At 39.3% G+C, this 24,886-nt stretch overlaps 1 protein-coding gene across 12 annotated transcripts in view; it reads left to right on the forward strand.

The window, feature by feature from the left end:
• The first annotated feature begins 529 nt into the window (after positions 1 to 529).
• The window catches only part of ralgapa2 (Ral GTPase activating protein catalytic subunit alpha 2), a 118,216-nt gene continuing 93,859 nt past the window's right edge, over positions 530 to 24,886 (forward strand). For 10 of the 12 annotated variants that reach the window (XM_039785620.1, XM_039785612.1, XM_039785613.1 and 7 more), the window contains exons 1-3: positions 531 to 814; positions 20,925 to 21,035; positions 23,386 to 23,435. In XM_039785620.1, coding sequence (XP_039641554.1) covers positions 709 to 814; positions 20,925 to 21,035; positions 23,386 to 23,435 — 267 coding nt within the window. In that variant the 5' untranslated portion in view covers positions 531 to 708. Of the gene's footprint in view, positions 815 to 20,924; positions 21,036 to 23,385; positions 23,436 to 24,886 lie in introns of all 12 variants that reach the window. The other 2 variants (XR_005637306.1, XM_039785615.1) reach the window with 1 other exon arrangement.

The raw sequence follows: 24,886 nt of genomic DNA on the forward strand, positions 1-24,886 counted from the left end.
AAGAGATCCACCTTTGCAAGTCTCTTTCTCCTCCTTTCCATGCATTTATATATTGTTGTTCCCAGTGAATTGTGTTTAACTATTTTAAACACCAGAGGGCGTTTGGGAGCTATTGCAACCATATACTGTCTATGATTGCAACAACCAGACCCCAGCCTCCATTTATAAAACCTCCACTGTAGGAGCTAAAGTGAAATCGATAAGTCCCTGAAGATAAGTGCTAGTCTTTAACCTAAAGTTTACTGCAAGAAAGTAAGCTTGTCTTTCTCTCTTGTTTCAAGATGCAAGAGTGTGGGACTTGAACGAGACAAACCCCCTGTTGTCACGATGCATAGCTTGGCCTTAAACTAAAAAATATATAGGCCTAAGTAAAGTAAACTGAAAGTTGAAATGATTCATTATGCATGAAATGCATGAAAACAGAAAATTGCAATGTGCAATGAAAATTGATTAAAACCAACTGGAAGTGCAAGGGGAAACGGTTATAAACAAGGAGGCGTATTCATATAATGTGACCACTCCTCTCTGTCAGGCTGAGCTTCCGTGTTTGCACACCCACAAAAAAAAAACAGGACACTAGTGGCCGGCAGACGAATGTTTACCGAGCAGACATAGAGTGGTGGTGAGGAAAGTGACAGTTACACTGGAGGCTTGGTGTATGGTGAAACACAGGTGATTTCAGCTTCCACGGTTGCATTTTACAGCGGAATGTTCACTCGAAGGGGGCATGGAGACGTCAAGAAATCTACACAGAAAGTTCTGGACCCAAAGAAGGATGTACTGACACGGCTCAAACACCTCCGGTCACTGTTAGGTGAGTTAAATGTCACCGGGCTTTTGATGCTGCATCGCCGAGGCTTAGCTAGCCGAGCTAGCTAGCTGGCACCAGCCGACAGCTAACGTCAGACAAGGCGTCAGGTTAGCTGGCTGACTGTCACTGCCCTGACAAATGCAAGCTAGCTGACAGGTACTAAAAAATCCCTCTACAAACCACCTTTGCAATTTGAAGTGTTTGCCACCCACCACACGTTTTTATTGATTTTTTTTTACGTACTAATATCAGACAAGTCGCACTGTGAAAAGGCATGGATGCTAGCTAAAATGAGCTAGCTCCCCTTGCGGCTAACTAGCCAGCCAATGCTAACCGATGCTGCCTTGTCAGGGCATCAGTCGTAAAGAAGCAGTTGCCTAACATTACCACAACCTTTGTTGTCTTTTAGACCTGTGTCATCCTGGCTGTTTTTAAAAACCTAGTAATTGCAACTCTCTGTCTCGACACATCACAAACATAAACCACAGTTGTAATACTTAATAGGCTGAAGTGAGAATAAAGCTTTCCTCTAGCTGGTTGCATTGTGAGCTACTAACAAGTTACTCTATCCTCCTAGAGATATTTCATTTGAAAATTATGAAAAATGTAAACCTTAAGAAAGTAAACTGGTGAAGTCCTTTTGTTTCGTTCAGTAGACAAGGAAGTGCAGTATTTATGACTGTCATAAATCTGTTGTGTGGCTGTTGTTCCAGCCCTGTCTTCCTTCACTTATGATAATCGAAAATACATGAGATTGCTCTGTACTGTAGAAGCTTGACTTGTGCTGCACATCAGAGTTTTGTATTACATATAATGGAATCTATTTCCAATCCACTCTTATGGTTTTATTCATTGATCAACAATCACGATGGCTAAAGAGTCCAAATCCACTTTGCAAAACATGTAGCTTAAGTTGAAGGCAAATGACATGCAAGTTTATGTCCATTCTGTTTTGCTAAGTCTGCGTGTCTCAAAAACACATTTAAACAATACAGCAAGTTTTTTATTTTTATTTTTTAATATAGTGTAACTTCAGGTGTATGGCAGGTATGCAGATATACGTTTTTCATTGCATATCACCTGAGTACTCATTCTGTTACAACCAAGACGACCTTCATAGTACTGGGGACTGCACATAAAACGGGGTCAGTGAATACTTTAGGAAAGAGTGGAGAGGAAGAAAGCTGTCAGGAGGGAATTGTGAGCTATGGAGGAAAACTGCATTGGATTCATTATAAGTGCAACCTACTGTATGATGTTCTTCCTCTACAGAATTTCAGTCAAAGTAGGTCACTTATGCTCAGGTATTGCTCTGTACCGTAGAGTTTGTCTCTGGTAAGGATGAAGGTCTCTAAGTATTGCAGTTTAATATGTAATCTAATCAACTCGCCATTACACAATAAAGTAGTATAGGTGAAGTTGATATTCTGATAATTATTACAGCTTTATCTATCTTTTGATATTTGGCAAAATAACATTGTTTACAGTATTTAAAAAAAAAAGTAATATAACTTGATTCCTGAACCTTTAAGACCTCTTGCTGCGACTGATTTTGATCACATTTAACTTGAATTCATCAAGACATGAGAACTGTGAACCACATTAATATCGCCCAGATGATGGAAAATTAGGCACTTTCGGACACAATTTCCCAGTGATTGTATGTCTGCAGTAGAAGTCAGTGGAAAGTGTCTGATGCATGCTTGCATCAGACAAGCATGCATCAGACACAGTGGTATGTTTGCTGTTTTATTGATTTCTTGCACAGCGTCACAACTGTGAAAGCCATTATCAGCTAAATAGGTTCCAGAAGCTTGAGCAAAAAACTGTTGGAAGTTAACATGGTTAGATCTTTTTTGCTATCATATCACACATTCAATGTCAAGACTAGTACAACCAAAGTGGAGGCTGCGTGCCCTTTGTGTTTTTCTTTCCCTCATGTGCAGTTAAAGATAAGGTTGGTCTGTTTGTCCAGCAGCTGATAGAAGGGCCAACATGTTGATGTCCCCCCAGCCTCCCTGATTTCACCGTGCTTTCAGCTAAGGAAGGACTTCCTCCTGGTGCTGCTGCTTCCTGTGTGGACAGGAAGCAGTGATGAGAGATGTGCTGCTGTGGAGGACAGGACAGGGACTTGAGGGAATATAGCTGGCCTCATTTAATTGCTGACAGCAGTATTTTTGGAAATCATACTATTCATTAAATTTGTAAGATAAGCATTTCACCTCAGATGAAAAGTAAGGCTGTCAGGATTAATTCCCTCATATGCTGATGGTAAAATGTCAACAGCTGTGGTGTATTTAAGTAACGTTAAACAAAACTGTCATAACATGTGATGGAAAAGAATTTGCTTTATATGTCAGCCAAAATTTCTAGGGGGCTCTGAAATTCAAAGTTCAAGTGTCACACCAATATTTAGTAGTTAACTAGTTAATTAGTTGACCTTGTCGTAGACCCCCTTCAACTTCATAGTCCGTTAAAGTGATGGTTCGGAGTAATTTCACCCTAGGGTCCTTTGCACCATGACCTTGACGACACCCCCGAAGCTTTTTTCACCTGGGTCGAACATTGGGAGAGTTAGCGTAGAGTAGCGTTATCAGCTGAATAGCTTAGCGCAGGGGCTAATGGATCCGAAGTGTCTCTTAACATTACCCCACTAATAATGCCCGAAATGATACCAAACGTCTACAGTAGTACAAATAGGTTATGCACTCATAAAACGATGGATTGTAAAGTTTGTAAGTACACCAGAAGTTTATGTAAATAACACTTGCCTGCTGGCTTCTGCTCTCTGCTGCTGTTGTTGCTGCTGTAAGACGAGTGCTTAGGGCCGTCTACAAATTACAACACCGAAAAGAGATGCAACAAAAATATTTATTAATTTAACTTATTTTTTAAAGTAAGTGCTGTAGAATAACTAGCAGGAGACAAGTTATAATTGAGGTAAGTTTGGAGACATTACCTTATTTAATCATTAAATTAATAAATATTTTTGTTGCATCTCTTTTCGGTGTTGTAATTTGTAGACGGCCCTAAGCACTCTTACTGCCCGGTAGTAACAGCAGCAGAGAGCAGAAGCCAGCAGGCAAGTGTTATTTACATACACTTCTGGTGTACTTACAAACTTTACAATCCATTGTTTTATGAGTGCATAACCTATTTATACTAGTGTAGAAGTTTGGTATAATTTCTGGCATTATTAGTGGGGTAATGTTAAGAGACATTTCGGCTCCATTAGCCCTTGCGCTAAGCTATTCAGCTGATAACGATACTCTACGCTAACTCTCCCAATGTTTGACCCAGGTGAAAAAAGCTTCTGGGGGGGTGTTTGGCTCGAGGTCATGGTGCAAAGGACCCTAGGGTGAAATTACTCCGAACCATCACTTTAAGCTATACAAAAAAGCTAAAATAGTGAAATATGTTGTAAGTTATGTCTCATTGTCTCTGTGACTTTGTAGTACCAGGAACAGAAATCTGCTATAACCAGCTTGTTGAAACTAGTCGTAGTATCAGTGGTATTGGAGTTGAAAGGACAATCTGTGGTCTGGGCTATTTTCAGAGTGGCCCTGTATTGGTTTTCTGCTCACTGAGCAGATCTGTGGGATAGAGTGTGAAAGCTGCTGCATGTTAATTTGCTGGTCATGCCTGGCTGGATTTGGCTGAGGTTGTTAATTACAGGAGGCCAGCAAACCACCTGATCATGCACTGCTTCTCTCAACTGAGGCACAAACGACTGTTTTGTGTTTTTAAGTCATTTTCAAGCTCAGTCTCAACTCATTCTGCATTTGTTGTTCTATGCAACTGCCCCAATTCCTCCAAAAATAAGCTAGAAGTAGATGGTCAAAATGCTAAAATAAAATATCTCACTAATTTGATTGTATTGAATATCCATTGATTCCAGAAGAAGATGTTTGTGCCAGGACAGCTGTAGACCAGTCAGTGCTGCTGGAGCTAGTAGTCATTCTGTATGCTTTGCTATCGTGATGGCTTGAACATGGGCCCTATGGTTGAAGCACAAGTAACTACATTACCCAATAAACTGAATTGTACAAGCTATATCCTAAGGAGGTTTTGTTTGTTTCCTTTTGTTCTCTTTAACTGCTGTAATCAATCTAAGCTTAAACATGGTGGTGAACTGCATGCGAACAACAGTGAATGTGTGTTGTTAGTGATAACGGTCGGGTGTGTTTGAGTGTCTGTGTGTGAGTTTGTAGCCAAAGGTAATGTTTTTAAAGGAAACCCTGCACTCATCTTGAGAAGAAATTAAATAAAGTGTATTTCATTACACCTTATTTTTCTCCATGTGCGTGCGCTAAGTGTTGCTGAGGTCAGGGTTAACTGAAAGCGCTAAGATGAAATCACAAGGTGAAGCACCACAGGAAACAATGAGCACAGGTTGCACAACACTGGAAAGGCTCTCAACAAGCTCCTCTGTGGGGCTGAAGTAAAGGCCGCGATCACTCGACTTCTGATACTTCCCATTTTGTAAAACACTCAGGTTAGACTTGTGAATAATGTCAGCCTCTTATCATCTTTTATCCCACACTATGAAGGCATGATGTCGACACTTAGGGGAAAAAAAACTAAGTGGTATAACGACCAGAGTAAGCAATAACAAATGTTTTGTTAACTTACTTTTATTAACTATTAAGGGTCTTGAGGCTTTTTCTCTTATATCCTTACAGGCTATCGCACACTAAAGTGAAACTAGTTTAAAGTTTCATTATAAAAATACATACACGGCCTATACATTGTAGTGGATTAATGAAGCTTTTTGCACTGATAAGCACAAATACAATATACTCTTATGTCAAAGTGAAAATAAATCTGTACAAATTGATTTCAATTACATCATTGGCCAAAATATAAGACAACCCTGATTATATGACAAACGCACATCATTTGAAGCAGTATGAGGCTTTCTTGCATAAGTTGAGGGGGAAAAAACATTATTATTTGTTAGTAACACTGTTGAAAGCTTTGAAGACACGATTGTCTGCTGTTGCTGTTAGGCGACACTAGACGGCCATTAACAGGTCTCTGTCTGGTGGTGTTGCCTATTACGATAACGGCTTCTGTTATTATGGTCTGGGCATTTAGCAGAGCTCCTTAAGAAGAAGATTTAAAAGAAGAAATGAGCCACAGAATCAGCTGGTAAACATTTAAATTATGGGGGAATGTAATGTTGCACGATTTTAACTTGGATTAGCTAGATAGAACTACAGAAAATTCAGATGAATTTAGTAAATGTTGCAGTGTGATTTACTTTCCCTGACCAAATTCGAGACAGTGCTGCTAAATACAGAGCCTAAGTTCTGTCCTCTGTCATACCCAGCCTTACAGGAGACGTTGGATAGTAAAATATGATGACCTCATCATTTTAACAGAGATAAAACACAAAACAACATGTGTTTATTTTGTCAGCATCCACAACTACAGCTCATGAGGCTTTTACCCGGTATGCAAATGCTTGAAATATGTTGTTTGTCAAATTAACTCAGGTTCAGCTTTTTATAGAGATCAATGAAAAAACCCTCTATGCGAAAAGTAATGGTGATACAGATAGCGGAACAGAGGCTAGCTTAAGGAGCCAGGCACCTCTAAAGCAGGTGCGTGCTGAGACTAGCATTGTGAAGCAGCTGTAGTTAAGAGTGCTAAGATATAGTCACTAGGGGTAATTGATAACCGTTTTTTTGGTCAGAGAGAGTAGAATTTAACCGAGTTTGGAAGTTTGTGTAATGTAAATCTGCATTTTGGCCATGTTTTCCACTTTAGATTTTTAAATCAGATTAATAGACCTGTTAATGTTAAAAATAAAAGGTACACATTGACTCTTATTATTTATACATTTTAATTACTCTCCTCTCCTTTGTTATTCTTGCATTTTAGGTAGCATATGTGAGTCTTCCTCTCCACCGGTGCCAATGTCAAGATAAGCAGTTGGCGGTATAAATAAGTCCTGTGCTGCACTCCCTGGGCCATTAGAATTGCAAACTATGCTATGATAAAACAGAGCAGTTAGCTATTGCACATTATTTATTACTGGTGCTGGCTCACCACACCTCATAGTGTCTGGTGAGATCTTAATGGTGTGTTGATGCTGCAGTGTGTTCACATCAAATATTGGCTATTTGTCAAATCACGGGTCTTGTTAGTTATTTGCAGGGATGTCATTGGTTTCTGTAATGGTCTGGCGCTTGCATGAAATAGGCTACTTGAATCTATTTCAATGTCTCTATTTCACTGTCTTGTGTCTTTCTTCATTTTTTATTTTTATTTTTCTATACTGTACAGAAAGGTTTCTGTTTTCAGTCTGTGGTATTACGGTTATGTGTTGCAGAGCTTCCTTGAAACGCACTTTTGACAGATATGATGAAAAAAACCAGTTTGTCTAGTTCAACTGTTGTACCTGTCCTGCTTTTATAATAGCCAGACCTAGCCCAAGACCTGCAGTTTAATGTGACACTACTTGTTATCAAGGTTTGATCTCAAAGTGGATTTATATGTTATGTTGCCTTTCTGAATTTCCAAGCTCCTGCTGTAATCTGCTATGGATTTCCAGGTTTAAAGCCAAAAGAAAATAAACACTTAGCTTTGGCTTACAGATTGCTACAGAGAGTCGTTAGAGAGCAATTTTTAGGTTTAGTAAAAATACTGGGTGATGTAAAAGATATCTACACTTGTTTTTTCATGTAGCACCTTTGTCTTTATGTATTCCCTTCTGTGAACCCCTAAATGATTACATTTGGCATGTAGAAAAAGTGAGGGATCAGCTAAAGTTGAAAAACATGAAAAAAGTGTTGCTATCACATTTAGTTTTAATAATTAAGTGGATAAAAATATGGACTTCCATGTTTTAACTGTTTTCTCCAGAGTGGAATGGAGAGTGAATAATGTCAGTTATTTTGTTTTCCTGAAAAATATGAATTAATACATTAATAAGGGTTGGTGTTTTATCTTCTGTCTCTAATAGCATGCTTCATGCCTCCCTTTCTTTTAAAGTTTGCATTTTAGAATTATAAATGAACAGACAAGAAGCACAACATTAAACTAAAGTATAACTATTCATTTTAGAATTAAACATAGTAATTTGTAGGTTGAAACCAGATTGTTTAGTTTCCATCTTTTAATTTGGGATTTTTACTGTCCTTTGTTTAAGGAAAAGTAATGCCCAGAAGGACTCATTTGACCACAGGGAAACAAAATGTAACCCCTGTGTTGATAAAGATAAGGATTTTAGTTGTACAGTACCTTTTAAGAAGAGTGAAAGTTGCAAGTTTAGCAGCTCTTCAGTCCTAAGCTGCGGAGATAAACCACTCTCTTCTGTGTGAGCTCAGACTGGGATAAGGTCAGGCTTTGCCAGTTCTACCATGACTCTTTCACACTGTGCTCTGTGTAGACCCATAGTCCCCAATCTGTTACACAGCTAGACAGACTGCAAGTTGGGAGGCATTCATGGAGTGTTTGGCACAGTGGCGTCATAATGAAATTATATGCACCATAAGTGTTGTCATTGCAGGAAAGGCCCTTTTCATAATAATTCCATTTCTTGGATTTGTTTTAATGCAGGTGCAGTTTGTGCTAAACCCTGAATGATAAACAATATGAGCATTCACCCTGAGCTTCCTATTACTTCTTCAGAGCCATTACACCTGTTGAAATTTTAAATGAGGTTTAGTTATTACAGACTGGCATACCTTATGAATTGTAACCCGTGCTGTGTCTTTGTCAACTCAGAGCTATGGCAACTTCGAAAGGGGCAAGCCCACTACAGGCGTACATGGCAGTTAGTCAGAGTCCACAATTGTGCTATGCTGCAAACTGAAAGCTTTATAAGCTAAACCAATCCATGGAATATGAGTCTCTTGTCATTACTGATGAAGTGAAAATGAAGTGAATTGGCTCCAATCGACCCCCTGATAAGAAATGTCAGTTTGGCCCAGTGACTGCTGAATTATGATTGACATCTCCAGACTGGCACAGCTTGGAGCACATTTAACAGTGTTAGAAGCAGTAGTGTGTTCTCAAGGCTTAAAATTAGTGCTGGGCACTATATCGATATATGAGGCTAGATATCGTCTTAAATTTTTATTTATTGCAATATGACTAGGGATATAGCAATTAACCGGTTTCACTATTAACCACGCTTTAAAATGTCACAGTTAATTATCGTCAAAGCTCCACTACACAGTGTTAACTGACTGCACGTTATGTGTAGCAGTGTGTGCAGTTCTTATTAAACCTCCTTGACAACATACATGCTAGTGTGCGCACATGCGCTACACACATGTAATCGACAGACGCCTGTCACCGCGAGTATTGACTGTCAGAGTGATGTAGCCTACAACGGCGTCCCGTGGTGGGATAACTTACTCCTGCAATGTTTGGTTACATAAAGTTAGCAAACAGCAGTAAAACACAGCGCAAAGCCAGCCCCTGACCTCAGGACAGCTGCAGCTGCAACTGGGAATTCAACCCAAGTTGGTAAGCTTGCTAGCAACTTTATTGTTTGTTAACATTGTTGTTAAGTGTTTATTAGATTGGTAACTTGACCAGTTAGCTAATGTTAGCCTGTTTAATGTTAACGGTGACGTAACCGTTAACATCGAACGAGTCATAAGCCGAAGTTTTCATTTACAGTGAGGTGAGCTGACGATAACGTTACGTTGGTGCGAGTCAAAACTCTGCAACAGCTGAATCATGTCACTGACGCTACCACTTAACGTTACTTACTCCTCTTCATCCCATATAATATGGGACATAAGTGTAACCCACTCTTGGTAAGAACACCTCGCTCTAGGTTCGGGGAGCTGAGTTAGAGTGCAATAACCATAATAACACAAAAGAGGTGTACTTTAACTGCAACTTTAGTAGATGAATTGCAAAGAAAGCTACATTACATTTACGATGTGGAAAACAATAAACAGGCCCTTTAAACTAAATAAAATTGTTCTTGTATGGAGTTCTCCAAAATGTCTATCCAGGTCAATGTCTGATAAGTAGTGTTTTCTGAGTTCCTGTCTAACGGAAGTTAAATCAGTCAAAAGTTATGAGTCAAAGTGCGATATTGTCTATGTATATCTGCTGCGGGTACCAATCTGGGGAACTGGCACACTCCTACCACATGCTAGATATTTCATCCAGCAGTTTCAATAGCGACGGAGATCCGATTTCCTGGAAGTTGCACAGGGTGGCTCGCCATCTACTGGGTCAGTGGTTTTCCTCGTTGAATCTCAGTAGTCACAAAAGACCTGACCTGCAGTTACAAACAGGCTCATAGTCTCTGTTCTGTTTCACCTTATACTTCTCTTACATATCTCACATATTTCTGTTGTACAACATTTTACCAGATCATAACAAATCAAAATAGTCACTGGCTAAGTGAAAATACTTCTGCTGAAACATTATTATTCTCTGGTTCACTCTCATGTTTTGAATAATGCTAGAATTATTTTTGTTCTAACAAAATATGGTTAACATATAAACACAGTGTAAATAGACATAAAAGACAATCAACAATTTAGCTTAACACCCTATTTAGGCATATATTTAACATTAAACACACACACCCTTTAATTTTACTTATTCAGTAAAAGCAAATATGTTTTTCTGTAACAGTACCTGCTCCACAAACGGGGAACAGAGTAGTGGCCCTTAAAAGTAGAGTGAATTACATTTCTTAGTTCACTATTTCTCAATAGAATACTGCTTGTAAAATTCAACCATTTCCAGCAACACTAATAAAAGTGACCAAAAAGTTAACATATTAGCCAAAATGATCGTTTCCTTTCTTTCTTAATAACAGACTCTACTCATTAACTACAGTGGAATGATAACTAATTTCTTGTGTTGAAATAACCTCGTTGCCAACACACAACAACTAGCAAAATAGCACTGAATAGCCAGCTTACCGAAGCACAAAGTGCAGCATTCTGAGATGAAACCGGTACTTCTTGCTGTTTCACAGCATTTATTTAATAACTGCACAATGCCAATAATCTTTACAGCGTCTCTCTAAGTAGGTTTCAACCTCTACAAAACCTTGTGTCATAAGGTGCACGTTTTCAACTGAAGACGTTAGCTTGGAGAGGAAATTTCCACCGAGCTCTGTTTTCCTGCTTCCTCAGAATGCACTGTAAAATGTCTGGTTAAACCGACAGATGCAAAAATGGTTAAAAAAAAGAGTAATTTATTTCAAACTTATCCCACCTAGTAGTGACGAAATAAACATTAACTTCAATCTACATAAATAATTCAGTAGTTTATCACTTTTATTTTGATTATTATTTCAACCCAATTTTCGACAGGGTTACATAAGGCTGCAAAGAGATCTGTGCATTGCAGTTCGTCCTTGGCAACATATGGCAAATCTCCCTATGACAGGTGCATCTTGGCTAGCAGCTCCTCCAACTTTTAGACACACCAGCTAGCAGGGTCGTTTCTAGCCCAACACTGTTTTTTGTTTGTGGTGTGACTGATTCACCTCTAGTCTCTAATCTTTTCAGATTAATTTAAATAAAAAGGTTGATGATTGATCATATATATCGTGTTACTGTTATTTCTGTTTTTAAAAGGCAGCAATGAATAACACATTAAAATGAAAGTTCATGTGATTTCATACATTAGTAGTGAAATTAATTAATGCATAATAATCGTGAAACTGTGATTATTCTTCAGACTATAATCGTACCAACAAAATCTCTAATCGTTGCATCCCTAAATATGACACAAGTGTTGTCTGTTCCTTGTTTTAAAGGCTGCATTACAGTAAACTGATGCCATTTTCTAAACTTACCAGGCTGTTCTAGCTGTTCTATTATTTGCCTTTACCCACTTTGTCTTTATATCTGCATTACTGATGAGTGTTTATCAAAGATATCATTGTGTAAATATTTTGTGAAAGCACCAATTGTCAGCCCCCAATATCGCCACAAAATCGATATTGATGTGTGATTTGGTCAAAAATATCATGATGTTTGATTTTCTCCATATTGCACAGCTCTACCTCAAATGAGGCTGATACAGTGTGCTACCTGTTGTAACTCTGTAAAGTGCATCATATGACAGACTTTTCCTTCTCAGCTCCATTTATGATTAAACTCCTTTTACTGTAGTCAAATATCAACCTCCTCACGCAGCAATTGGTGAAGTGCTGTCAGCAGCTGATCTGTTTCTTTTTTATTGTCTTCTCTGTGGTAACAGAAAGCACATAAAATACAATATAGCCTTTAAATGTCCATAACATACCGTTTAGTATTGTATTTGAACAAAGAGAAAATAAGTGAGATTAAAATCTAAAAACTGTAATTGATGAAAAGTATAATTTTGGAACCGGTTAAAGTAGTGCTTCTGTCAATCAGTCCCTCCAGGATTTCGCAGCCTTTTTTTGAGATTGTTGGGGCCCAAATTGCCTGACTTTTGCGGGAGCTTTTGTGAAAAATTGAGATAAAAGTTGTTGTCTTTTGTATTTCTGTTGCAATGAAGTTGCTAGAGACAGTGAAAATTGCAAAAGAAAGTTGGGTATACAGTGCCTTGCGAAAGTATTCGGCCCCCCTTGAACTTTTTGACCTTTTGCCACATTTCAGGCTTCAAACATAAAGATATAAAACTGTAATTTTTTGTGAAGAATCAACAACAAGTGGGACACAATCATGAAGTGGAACGAAATTTATTGGATATTTCAAACTTTTTAACAAATAAAAAACTGAAAAAATTGGGCGCGTGCAAAATTATTCAGCCCCTTTACTTTCAGTGCGCAAACTCTCTCCAGAAGTTCAGTGAGGATCTCTGAATGATCCAATGTTGACCTAAATGACTAATGATGATAAATAGAATCCACCTGTGTGTAATCAAGTCTCCGTATAAATGCACCTGCTCTGTGATAGTCTCAGAGGTCCGTTTAAAGCGCAGAAAGCATCATGAAGAACAAGGAACACACCAGGCAGGTCCGAGATACTGTTGTGGAGAAGTTTAAAGCCGGATTTTGATACAAAAATATTTCCCAAGCTTTAAACATCCCAAGGAGCACTGTGCAAGCGATAATATTGAAATGGAAGGAGTATCGGACCACTGCAAATCTGAAGCCCGGCCGTCCCTCTAAACTTTCAGCTCGTACAATGAGTAGACTGATCAGAGATGCAGCCAAGAGGCCCATGATCACTCTGGATGAACTGCAGAGATCTACAGCTGAGGTGGGAGACTCTGTCCATAGGACAACAATCAGTCGTATACTGCACAAATCTGGCCTTTATGGAAGAGTGGCAAGAAGAAAGCCATTTCTTAAAGATATCCATAAAAAGTGTTGTTTAAAGTTTGCCACAAGCCACCTGGGAGACACACCAAACATGTGGAAGAAGGTGCTCTGGTCAGATGAAACCAAAATCGAACTTTTTGGCAACAATGCAAAACGTTATGTTTGGCGTAAAAGCAACACAGCTCATCACCCTGAACACACCATCCCCACTGTCAAACATGGTGGTGGCAGCATCATGGTTTGGGCCTGCTTTTCTTCAGCAGGGACAGGGAAGATGGTTAAAATTGATGGGAAGATGGATGGAGCCAAATACAGGACCATTCTGGAAGAAAACCTGATGGAGTCTGCAAAAGACCTGAGACTGGGATGGAGATTTGTCTTCCAACAAGACAATGATCCAGAACATAAAGCAAAATCTACAATTAAATGGTTCACAAATAAACATATCCAGGTGTTAGAATGGCCAAGTCAAAATCCAGACCTGAATCCAAACGCGAATCTGTGGAAAGAACTGAAAACTGCTGTTCACAAACGCTCTCCATCCAACCTCACTGAGCTCGAGCTGTTTTGCAAGGAGGAATGGGCAAAAATGTCAGTCTCGATGTGCAAAACCGATAGAGACATACCCCAAGTTACGCTTACAGCTGTAATCGCAGCAAAAGATGGCGCTACAAAGTATTAACTTAAGGGGGCTGAATAATTTTGCAGCCCAATTTTTCAGTTTTTTGTTTGTTAAAAAAGTTTGAAATATCCAATAAATTTCGTCCCACTTCATGATTGTGTCCCCACTTGTTGTTGATTCTTCACAAAAAATTACAGTTTTATATCTTTATGTTTGAAGCCTGAAATGTGGCAAAAGGTCGAAAAAGTTCAAGGGGCGGAATACTTTCGCAAGGCACTGTAATTCTTTAAAAATATAAAGTAAACTTTTTTAGGGGAGAATAAAACTACTCTGGGCTGAGTTTTCCTAGTAACCTTACCAAAAAGGCTCAGGATGCTGCAAATGTTGGTATAATATGATATATATAATTATCTATCCATCCATCCATCCATCCATCCATCCCAGTGGCTTGTTGAGCTTTACATTGTTAGTTAATTTCCTACCCTGGGCTGGGACACATTCATACAGTTTGATAAAGTAACTTACTTATTGGACTTTATAACTTAGCATTGCACTTACAATAACGAGCGTAGCTGTCTTCAATTTAGGTCATCCTGTACGTCTCTTCTCGGGTTTTTCCTGCATCGTGTGTGTGTGTGTGTAAAATCAGAATAGGTTGACATGGTTTAATTTTCAAAAAACACTATATTTTTGTTGTACTGCACATTGCTGCAGCTTCTCTTTTCACCCTGTTTGTTGAGCTCTCAGTTTAAGCTATAGAGTGAGGCATCACAATTCTTTGTTGGGAGTCGCACATGCGCAGTACATAGGTAAGGACTACCAGCCAGTCAGAAGCAGAGTATGAGGGAGTGCCATGCTGGCAGCTAGGCGAGCATTATAACGTGTGTTACAAAGTGATCCACGTTTGTCACGGAAGTAAAGGCTGGACTACAATAGAGCTGTTTGGAGCAGTTTGTGAACAGTGTTTTCTGTTGGAGGTGGTAAGTCCCTTTGGGGTGGACTTTGGGCTTTTTCACTTTGTATACCTATAACGTGCGCAAAAAAGCTATATAACACAATAAAGGAAAGGGAAAAAGCCCAAAAGCATAATCTGAGCACTTAAGAGAACACGTCTTGTCTTCATATCAGAAACAAGGAAATTAATTTGGCGACGTACGTGTGTTACGTCAACCTGTTTATTCCCACTTGGTCAGTGGCGCTCAGCATCACATACTGACACAATGTCTGGCACGTGGGACTGCTGTGGTTGGCTGAAGTTGCGGGAAACTCCGGTTATTGGCCAAATTTGCGGTAAAGTTGCGGTGATTGGCCCAAATTGCGAGTCGCACCGAATTCACTGTGATCGGTTGAATTTGCATGAATTGTTGCGATCGCAACATCGCGAATTCCTGGAGGGATTGGTCAGTGTACCTCCCTCGTGCAAATCTCCAGATGATTGCCAAAAGAAAAATTCCAAAGGAAAACTCCTCTCAAATTTTTGAATTGATCAATCTTGTGCAGTCTCTTTAAGTTGGTCTTTCTTTGTTTGTAGACAACCATTTAGGGAGGGAAGCGCCATCTATGGTGCATCCATCAACATCAACATCCACATTAGCTACCACCCCCCGTATCTCTTCTACTACATTGACACCCTCTAGGCATCCCTCTGCCGGAGCTCTTAAAGAGTCCTCTGTGTCTGATCTGAGCGTACTGCCAAAGAAACATATCAGTCTTTTCTCTCTCCTCATCTCCTTTCTGGCAAGAATATAGAGCACCTGCAGTGTAAGCTAGCCCAGAGCTAATGCAAATGAGTCTGATCAAAGGCCTGATTAGACTGCTTTTTGAGTATGACATGGCATATTAATGATTCTGCTTTAGGTGGTATAAGTGGCATACATTGTAAGTTGCCCAAAGGGTTAAATATGGTTTAACACAACCTTTGAACATTAAATGTGAGAACTTATTGCATGTGTTGTGTGCTTATTAAGTTTGAACAGGGAGCTGTAGGCGGAGTAGCCAGTTTGGTTTTGATTGTGTAAATATACCATAGGCTTTAGCTGACTAGATGACCTTCACCTTCTTGGCTAACAAGCCCTATGTGTGCACTGCTGTGTGCACTCTGTTATTGCTCGCTAGGCAAACCCAGTTTAACATCAGTTCATTAGAATAGCAAGCAACTAAAAGAGAATCTAATTATTCAGTTGAAGCTTAAAATTATGCTGCTTTTTCCAGCAGATGGATAATATCCTTCTTTCTCTGGTTACCTAATGTAAAGTTGTTATGCACCATAGGGCTGGGCGATATAAAGGTATATTTTATTATGAACTTTAGTGCAAAATAAACATAACTTGCAAGGATCAGAATGTAACTCGTTGTCCATGTTAATATTACCGTAATACAGTTTGGTTGAAAAATATAAAAAAAAAATAGAGAGAGAGACATTTTTATATAATTTTGACAATATATATCATCATATCGCCCAGCACTACACCATAGGTATGCCATAGGGTTATATAGCCTAATACTGTGTGGGACCCAGCAGTGTAATCCACCCTTTCACCCTTGGCCCCTGAAGTCACAGGGAAACTTTTAGTGATGTAATCTGACATCTGAAATATCAGAATTCAATTTATCCAGCCAGAGGTTGAAAAAATAATGGCATAATCTTTGCACTGAGATTGTGGAAATGATCTCCCTCTATAGAACATTTTGTGAATGTGCTGTGTTTTTCTGCCCTTCAAAATATTACATTTTGGCCCTCAGCTCTGGCTGCACGTTATTATTTTCCAGCTGGTCCTCTCACATGGGGTTTGCACATCTGCCCTTCCCTGACAGGAAACATCACACACTGTTTGGCATATGTTTAATTCCACTAGAGAAGATTGCAGGTCTCTGCATCATTAAGTTATCACTGTCAGCAGTATCTAGACCATTGTTCATAGTTCTTGGTTGGTTTACAATAAGGCTGACTTAATGATCCCCTAGCAGAATAATCGGTTTGCTGTAATTGAGGCAGCTGATGGGCAATAGTTGAGTTTTTAGCTTCAGTCGATATGAAGTAGAATTACAAGGATAGAATTTGGGGCAACAATTGACCTTTGGTTTGTTTGGTTATTGAACTTGGCTGGGTTTTCTTAGCACCCCTCTATCCATTCTCGTTTCCCTTCTATTAGTTCTGCAGCACTCTCTTTTCTACAAGAAGTGCTGTTATGTGTGAATCACATCACTGAGTGTTGGCATTAACTGTGCTTCCTTAAACAGAGAGGTTCCAAAAACAAGGGTGCCAAGCTATCAGCTTATTCAGCTGCAGTCACCAGTGTTAAGACGCATGGTTTCTTCCCACCATAATAGTCCTGTGTGATCACAGCCATCCACAGCTGCTGCTCGTCCAGCACTCTTTTCCTGTCTTTGACATTAGAGTCTTGCAGACAAAGGGGTGTTAATTGTAGGACACTGTTGTCTTGTTGGGCTTAGAGGATACTATGTCATCCCCTGCATTCCCAGGCCCATGTTGTTACCTGAAAGTCAGTGAAGCCCATTAAGCGAAGGCTGGATATTGCAGTTCACAATACTGACAACCATTGTACTACTTCATCCTTTCAGCCAAACACTTCTTTTACAAAAGGTAAGACTTAAACCAGTGAACAAATAATGTCATGTAGAATGATTTAATTCTTACTGGCTTTAAAGCTGTGGTACACGGTATATTTTTGCCATTTTTGGGCAACAATTCCATAATAATCTTTCAGCATATTGCAATCCCAGTGGTCTGAGAGAAACCTAGACTTCTGCAGCTCCTCTTGGCTCTGTTTTTATTTTATTTAAGATATATTTTGGCCATTTTAGCCTTTAATAGACAGGAAAGGGGGGAGAGAGGGGGAAGATGTTGTTTTATAAACATTTGGTGAACCGATGGCATTGCTTATGCATAAATACTTACCTTTGACCCTTTGACATACTTAATGCAGTCTGGAGAGAGTGTCTTGTCAGCCTTTTCCAAGATGATTAGCTCCCACCTGATTCTAGCCCAGTGTCAGAAAGCATGCAATCTTTCTTTTCTCTTGAGGCCTTTCACTCCTCCCGTCATGCTCCAGTGACTGGTTAGGGGTATTTGAGCAGATGGAGGGCAGTGAGTGAAGGCTGGAGAGCACATCAACTCCTCAGACACGCAAAAATATTCAAATAACCGCTGCATAATTATTATACAGACTTCCTCTGTTCTTTTTCTATCTCTTTCATGCACACAGGTACACCATTTGCACTGTTCAGACCTGTTTGATATTAAGAAATTGTATTTTTTGATTGCCTAATTAGACATGTTAAAATCTTGATTGATATTAGGCGTTACATTGTTTTCCTTGGAACATATCTTAAAGAGAGAGAGACTGGTCTAATTATAGAACACAGGTCAAATCTACTTTTTGTCTATTGTCTGAGAGATTTTGCTGAATGGTTAAGTTTTTAAGCAAGTCAGCTGTAATTTGGCTCAAATCTGTTTTTATCTCAACAGCAGCCTACTTAAAGAAGTATTTTACTGCTGGAAAGAGGTTCTTTTCATAAAACTGGGCTGTCTGTCTATGCAGTAGAATGGCACAAACATTTTTGAAATTAGTGCTACGTGACCAGAGAAAAAAGACTAATATTTACTTTAAAAAAATCTCCCAGTGTTTCAGTTGGCCTTTGAGTAGGGAGATCTGGACACTGGTAAGATGGAGGAAAGTTTAAGTATAAACTTTATTGCAGAGTCACATGCATGACTTAATATCATGTTTAGATTTGCAACAGCTGTGAATTAATGTGTAGAAAAATTGACAGTGGATTTTCTAAACAAAAACAATCTACTCGTACCCTTAAAGTGACATTTGGGCAATGTTGTTATCCACATTTAGCAATCAAGTATTTTTTATTTTGTCTCTGAAAGGTGATGTGTGGGTATACTGTAAGCTCTAGTCAATCTTTGCAGTTAACACTTTTTGGGTACAGCAGAGCAGTTTATCATTCCAACTACCTATACTGAACACAAGTCATCTAGGTTAGCTGATGCTGCCAGCTCTGAGATAAATACAAAGAAACAATGGGAAGAAACCGTTATATTCAGTGTTTCTGGAACAAAACACCATATACTATTAATGGTGTATGCTTTGCATATTTGTCAGGCAAGCAAACATCAGATAAAATATTAGCCACAGCAGGGGTGTTGCTTCACCACTGATGATCAGACTTTGCCTACATCCACAGCCTCTGGTGTTGGCTCTTGCAGCTCATGCCAAAGTGGAGAATTGCTGTATGCACTTTTCACTAGCTGACTAAAGACTAAATTGCTGCATGGACAATCATTACTCCTACCATTAAAGTTTTCCTGAAGTTTCCCAATGTGTGTGAGGGTGTGCGCTCGTGTGTGTCAGTGTTTGTGCTTAAATGTGAATTGAGCAGATGTGATTAGCTTAATGCCTGGAGCAAGGAGCATTTAATGAAGTGTTGCCTTCTTTGAGGGAGGGAGCTCAAGCATTGGATGTGTTCTTTGGTGTGCAAGACACAGTGGGGAAAAATGCAATTGAAAAATGTAGAGATTTGATTCTTACATTTTTCAATGTAGAATTATTCTTTGGCTAAATGTGAGTGTTGCAATGTGTAAACAATTAATATTATAAAATTACAAATAAGATTATATTGATTGCTTTTATGCACATCCAGCTCCTACTTTTGCATTAGGCCTCTTAACTAGTCGAAGAGCCACTTGACATCCTCAGATGATGCCTTGCTGGTTTTTCCTACATCAAGGTGGAAAACTATCATACCTTTTAATTTGACTTGATCTTCCCGTCATGCATCTTCATTATCTTAGCTTTAATCTCAGGGCAAAAATAAGTCATCTTGAGTTTTTGTCACACACAACATAATTCCAGCACTCTCCACAAGCTGGACTGCTTCTGGAAGTCTTCCAGTTTGCCATGTGGTAGAGACAGAATCACAGCAGAAGGTGAACCTTAATTGCTGTTATTGTGCCAAGACTCCTCCTGGCCTATATTTGATTATTCAGACCAGGCCTGTCTCATTACCACAGTTGTATAAGTATGGCAAATAATAGGGGTTCATTACATGGAGAATTTGGGATTTTGTTAGTGCCAGTCTGTTTGTGACTGTACACATGTACCACCTATTTCCCTCATTAAGTGTTGCATCTTGAGTTTGTATGGCCATCAATCTCAGTGTGTGGATCCAGACCACCCCTCTCCATTTCAGTAACGCCACACAACCACAAGAAATAATCCCCAAACTCGTCCAAACTGAGATGAAAAACTTTACATTCTAAATTTATGATGTCAAACTTTTTGAGGAAAATGTGAATGGTCCTGCAGGCTGGAACACCAGCATATATTTACTGAGTGAGTGAGTGGATATTCAGTCATGTTTTGGCTTTTGCTCAAAGTGTAGAAAATCCAAGGAATGTAACACACTTCTTTAGTCAACATAATGTGGAGCAGCGTGTAGGTCTGCAGCAGAGAGCGGAATAATCCCAATATGAGAGTTGAACATAAATTCAGTAGCACATGCTTCTTTTTTTCACCTCACCTGTATAAATTTAAGAGGAATCATTTATACTGTTTCACATCATCAACAGAAAAGGGATGTTTTAGAAATCTCTGCCCTTATTCAGGGATTGTGAAATGATCAGTTTGGGAGGCAAAGTTATTTCTCAACACCTCCAAAAAGCCTGTTATCGTTTCATAATGATAACAGGTGAGGGGTAGTGAAGTTACGCAGGTTAAGGAAGTGAAGCAATTTGCCTTTTATGTAAAACAGATGTAGTCTGCAAAATGGGAAACAAGTGGATAGTTGCAACAGTGATGTTAAACAGTGTCCCTTTTTAAGTTAAAGCAACAGCAAGTCACGTAGCAGCTTGAAATTAAAGAAATACACTCACAGAACTGCTCAGAAGAATTCAGGTATCTCAAATAGGTTGGTAAAAGATGAGTAGTGGCGGTTTTGTTCAACTTTCAGTGACGAACCTTGACACATGAACACACACAACTAATGTGTCATATACCCATTACAGCTGAGAAATACTGACAAAATCAAATAATAGCCTATAAATCAACACCAAATGAAAGCTTTACCACAATATTATGGTTACCATAATTCTAGACAAAATCTATTCTCATTTCAAGACATATCTATATCAAGTTATTGCCCACATCCAGATGGTATAATGCTCCTATATTCATGTAGGCAACCGTTTCCCTTTTTTTTTTTTTCCACAGATATCATTGACAAGAGTGAACTGAAGGCGTTCTTTGAAAGCAACTGTTCTCAGATTTATTTCATCTTCTATGAAAACTTCATTACACTGGAAAGCAACTTAAAACAAAAAGGTGAGTGAAAACCTTTTTTTATTATTTTTTTGTGAACTGCACACTCAGTAGTTGACCACCAACCAACCTAGATGGTGCAATAATTAACCCTCTGCCTGTTCTCTATGGTATGTGTTACTGGAGGAGGTTTATTTCCCTCTGCCCCATATTTACAGAGCAATAAGCATAGAGTCCATAAGAGAAGCCATTTCTGGTTATAGCCATTTCTGGTTATATCTTGTTCAACTCTGTGTGGTGAGCTGACTCCAAAACTATTGGTGGTTAGTAGGGCTGTGCAATTAATCAAATGTTTAATCCTGGTTACGATTTTGGCTCCTTACGATTACAAAAACAGCAATCGAGAAAAATGATTATTTTGCACATCACGCAGTGTTTCAGCTATATACATTCGGTCCGCCGCTGAAGGAGAGATTGCCGCTGCTCCTTCAGTATTTCAAAAATGTCATGAAGTCGTAACTACGCGACTCTGGAGAGCGGTCTGTTCCACTGAACTCAAGGGAACAGTCATCCACTCTCTCTCCCCTTTGAGGGTGTGCAACTGGAACAGTGACAGAATAAACAACAGCACGTTTAAAGCAGTTTATCCTTCAGAATGACAAACGGCAACGAAAGCCTCTGCGGCTGATTTACCACGTAAACGGTGTGAAATATGATCGCTACAGTCGCTTGGAAAATAGCGTTATTGGCATTAAAGATCCTCTATACTTAAGATAGCGCGTTTCAAGCAGCGCCAATGGACCTTTTTCACGGCAGACATTTTGACTTGTCATAGTAGGAAAAGCATAGCTGAAATTGATAACCTTAACGATCAAGTCAATTCCATCAAGTGTCCCAGTAAGCTGTTCCAGTGAGTCAGCATGCACAATACCAGGGCCTCTCTTAAGTGGAATGCAGCCATCATTAATGGTTTTGAATACACCTGTGCTTTTCCTACTATGACATGTCAACATGGCTGCTGTGAAAAAGGTCTATGGTATGAAACGGTAAACACTTCCTGTCTGCTAAAGGGGCCTGGCCTTGTTTGAAAGTGTAGTGAACGCTGTATGGATAGATGAAAAGTTATATTTGTATAATTTATTAATATTTGCTTTTGCTAACGTTAGATATTTACACAGCTGAAAGACATATTTAGCATCACGGAGATTAGTTCTGTTAGATCGTTCACAAACGTGAACGATCTGGCGTGTTGCCAGATCTCGCGAGAATTTGGTTCCTGAGAAAGAAACTGGTCTCAAACAAAGTTAATTTTCTCCTGATATGTGTCTGAAAAATGCCATTTTAGTGTCAGAATGTTCTGGAGATATGTGGCTTGTGAAAAATGGCTCCAATATTTACTTGGGTGACTATGGGACGAAAGAATCGCTCAAAATCTGTGTTCACTTCTCACATCGGAATCAATATACTCAGGACCTGCCGCTAGTCTCATAAAGAGGCGTGGCAGCGGAGGAGCCCACGTGACACAGATGCAGGAAACTAGTCGGAGTTGGGGGCGTCTCATTTCTTAACTGTCTCTGTTGGCACTGACTTTGATGAATTTACTCAAGAATTTAGTTACAGACCCCAGATGAGACAAGAAGCTATCGTTAGCTAACCCTGCAGTCCCTCTGCCTTTGCCTCCCCGCTGTAGTAGATGTTGTATTCACTTACTGTTTAAAGCTTTTTCCAGCTTAGTGGGGGTGCATACCGCTCAAAACCAACATGAAAAAACATAGTTATGTTCCCTTAGCATTTTGTTTTGTTGTTAAACTGTATGTAAAATGAGCAGGGACGTTAAATCCCCGGTTTCACATAACGTTATTCTAAGGTACCGTCTATGTGCTGGATTTTTCCTTAGGTTAGCTAGCAAATGAGCCCACTGACGGCGACATTATTGTTTATATTTTGGTACAATGTTTAGTAATGACGGTAGTAGTGGTCATAGTGAGTGAAAATGTGATGTGAGATGCACATTGTGTTATGTATCTGGAATTGTTCATTAGCTGTGTAACGTTATGTGTGATATCTGTAAAGCTGAACCGACTCACAGTAGTAAAACTGATTTTATTTCGATCCAAAGACTCTTTCTGTGAGATAAAATACACTAACATTATACCCTGGACACTATTCATTATATCCAAAGGTTAATGAGTAATTGTGTTAAATAATCGTGATTATTATTTTTTCCATAATCGAGCAGCCCTAGGGGTTAGATGGTTAATTCCCAGCGGGAGTATGCTCTAATGGTAACACAAGTTCCTTTGAATAAGTGTTCACGAAATGGCCTGTATTACTGTTACATTATTGATGAGGCTAATGCAGTCTAGCTCCCAGTTTTGTGTTTAAAAACTGAACTACTTCCCTTGTGTTTCAGGGAACAAATCTCAAAGGGAGGAGCTGGACTCTATCCTCTTTATTTTTGAAGTAAGTCATCTGTCTTTTTCTCCATCTCTGATTTCCACTGATAGCTGCTACATCCTCAACCTGTTTACTGCTGAACTCTGGGGCGGGACCATAGTTTCCATGGTGCCATACTGCATGTAACTCTGGCTACTTCCTGAATTTGCCTTAAATAGCCCATAAATCATTTGGAGATTGTGCAGATGAAAAAAAAGCCTTTGCTCAATCATTTTCCAGCCTTCAGCGAGTTGTGGGGGAGCTTTTAGTTAATTTCTTACTTTTTAAAACCTAGGTGTGTATGCAAATCAGAGGAAGTATGTTTTGTGTCTGTGTGTTGGCACTATGGCCCCTCCCTCTGTTTTTCCGAACACTCTTATGTTGCAAATGCAGGTTAAAGTCCCCTACCTCGTTTTCCCACCTGACTGCAAAGGCAGCTCCAGTTTCCAATACAAACAGCCAGCTCTCCAGTTACATTTGCTCAGGGCAGGGCTGTAAGGATGGTAGCAGGAAAAAAATGGGCGGTCTGTTTGTCCCTCTGTACAGTATGTCTTGTCCTAGTTTTCCTGATCACCTGGGAGCACTGTGTGGGAGTGTTCATTGCATTATGTCTGGCATAGAGTAAGTCATTCCAGCTTAGACAACACAGAAGAGGATCCTTTACTTTGGATTCAGGCCCACTGACCAATTCATGTTTGTTAAAGTAGCATCAGGCCAGACACTGCTGTTATCTATCTTTAGCTATGGATTCCAAGATTCCTTTTGCAAGTCAGGCATATCTAGTATAACTCTATTTTCATGTTATCACATTACTGTTCTGATCTTCTGTCTGGGTGATGCATTATGTACTTAGTGCGTTTTAGTGCATCTGCTGATGCTAGACTCAAATGTTCAGATTTGTAATCTATTGCCTCTTAGCTTGCTGTTTGGAAAATATTTTATTAAGATTGGTGTTCCCCATCTGTTTAAAAGAAAAGAATACTGACTCACTATATGTCTCTCCAGTTTTCTCCAATGCTCACCAAGACTGCCTGTCAGCACACATCCAGTAATCTAACCTGTAAATAAAGTCTGGATTCATGCCTCTTACATATGTATGAAGTCATATTTAAAAAGAAAACTAATATTGAAGGCAGCTTAACCCTCATTTGTCCCCTTTTAGCCCCTGCCTGTGGCGACGTGTGCTTTTACCCGTGCACTGAGAAGATAAGCTTGCTTTGAGTGGTGTGTACAGGACAGATACAGGGTTGCTTTGATCCTGTGCTCTGCTACACTCTGCGGACTTTCTTCTTATGCCACATTATAGTAGGCATGTTGGATCATATTTGGTCGTAAATATATCAATGGATACGTTTGTACTCGCAAACCTGCAGTACTAATATGTATCATGTTGTCCCAGAGGTTGTATTATGTAACACAGGGACATGACAAATGCGGTTAAAGATTAACTAATACAATATTTTGAGGCAAGTGGATTG

The sequence above is a fragment of the Perca fluviatilis genome, chromosome 20 (genome assembly GCF_010015445.1).
Source record: "Perca fluviatilis chromosome 20, GENO_Pfluv_1.0, whole genome shotgun sequence".
Lineage (NCBI taxonomy): Eukaryota > Metazoa > Chordata > Actinopteri > Perciformes > Percidae > Perca > Perca fluviatilis.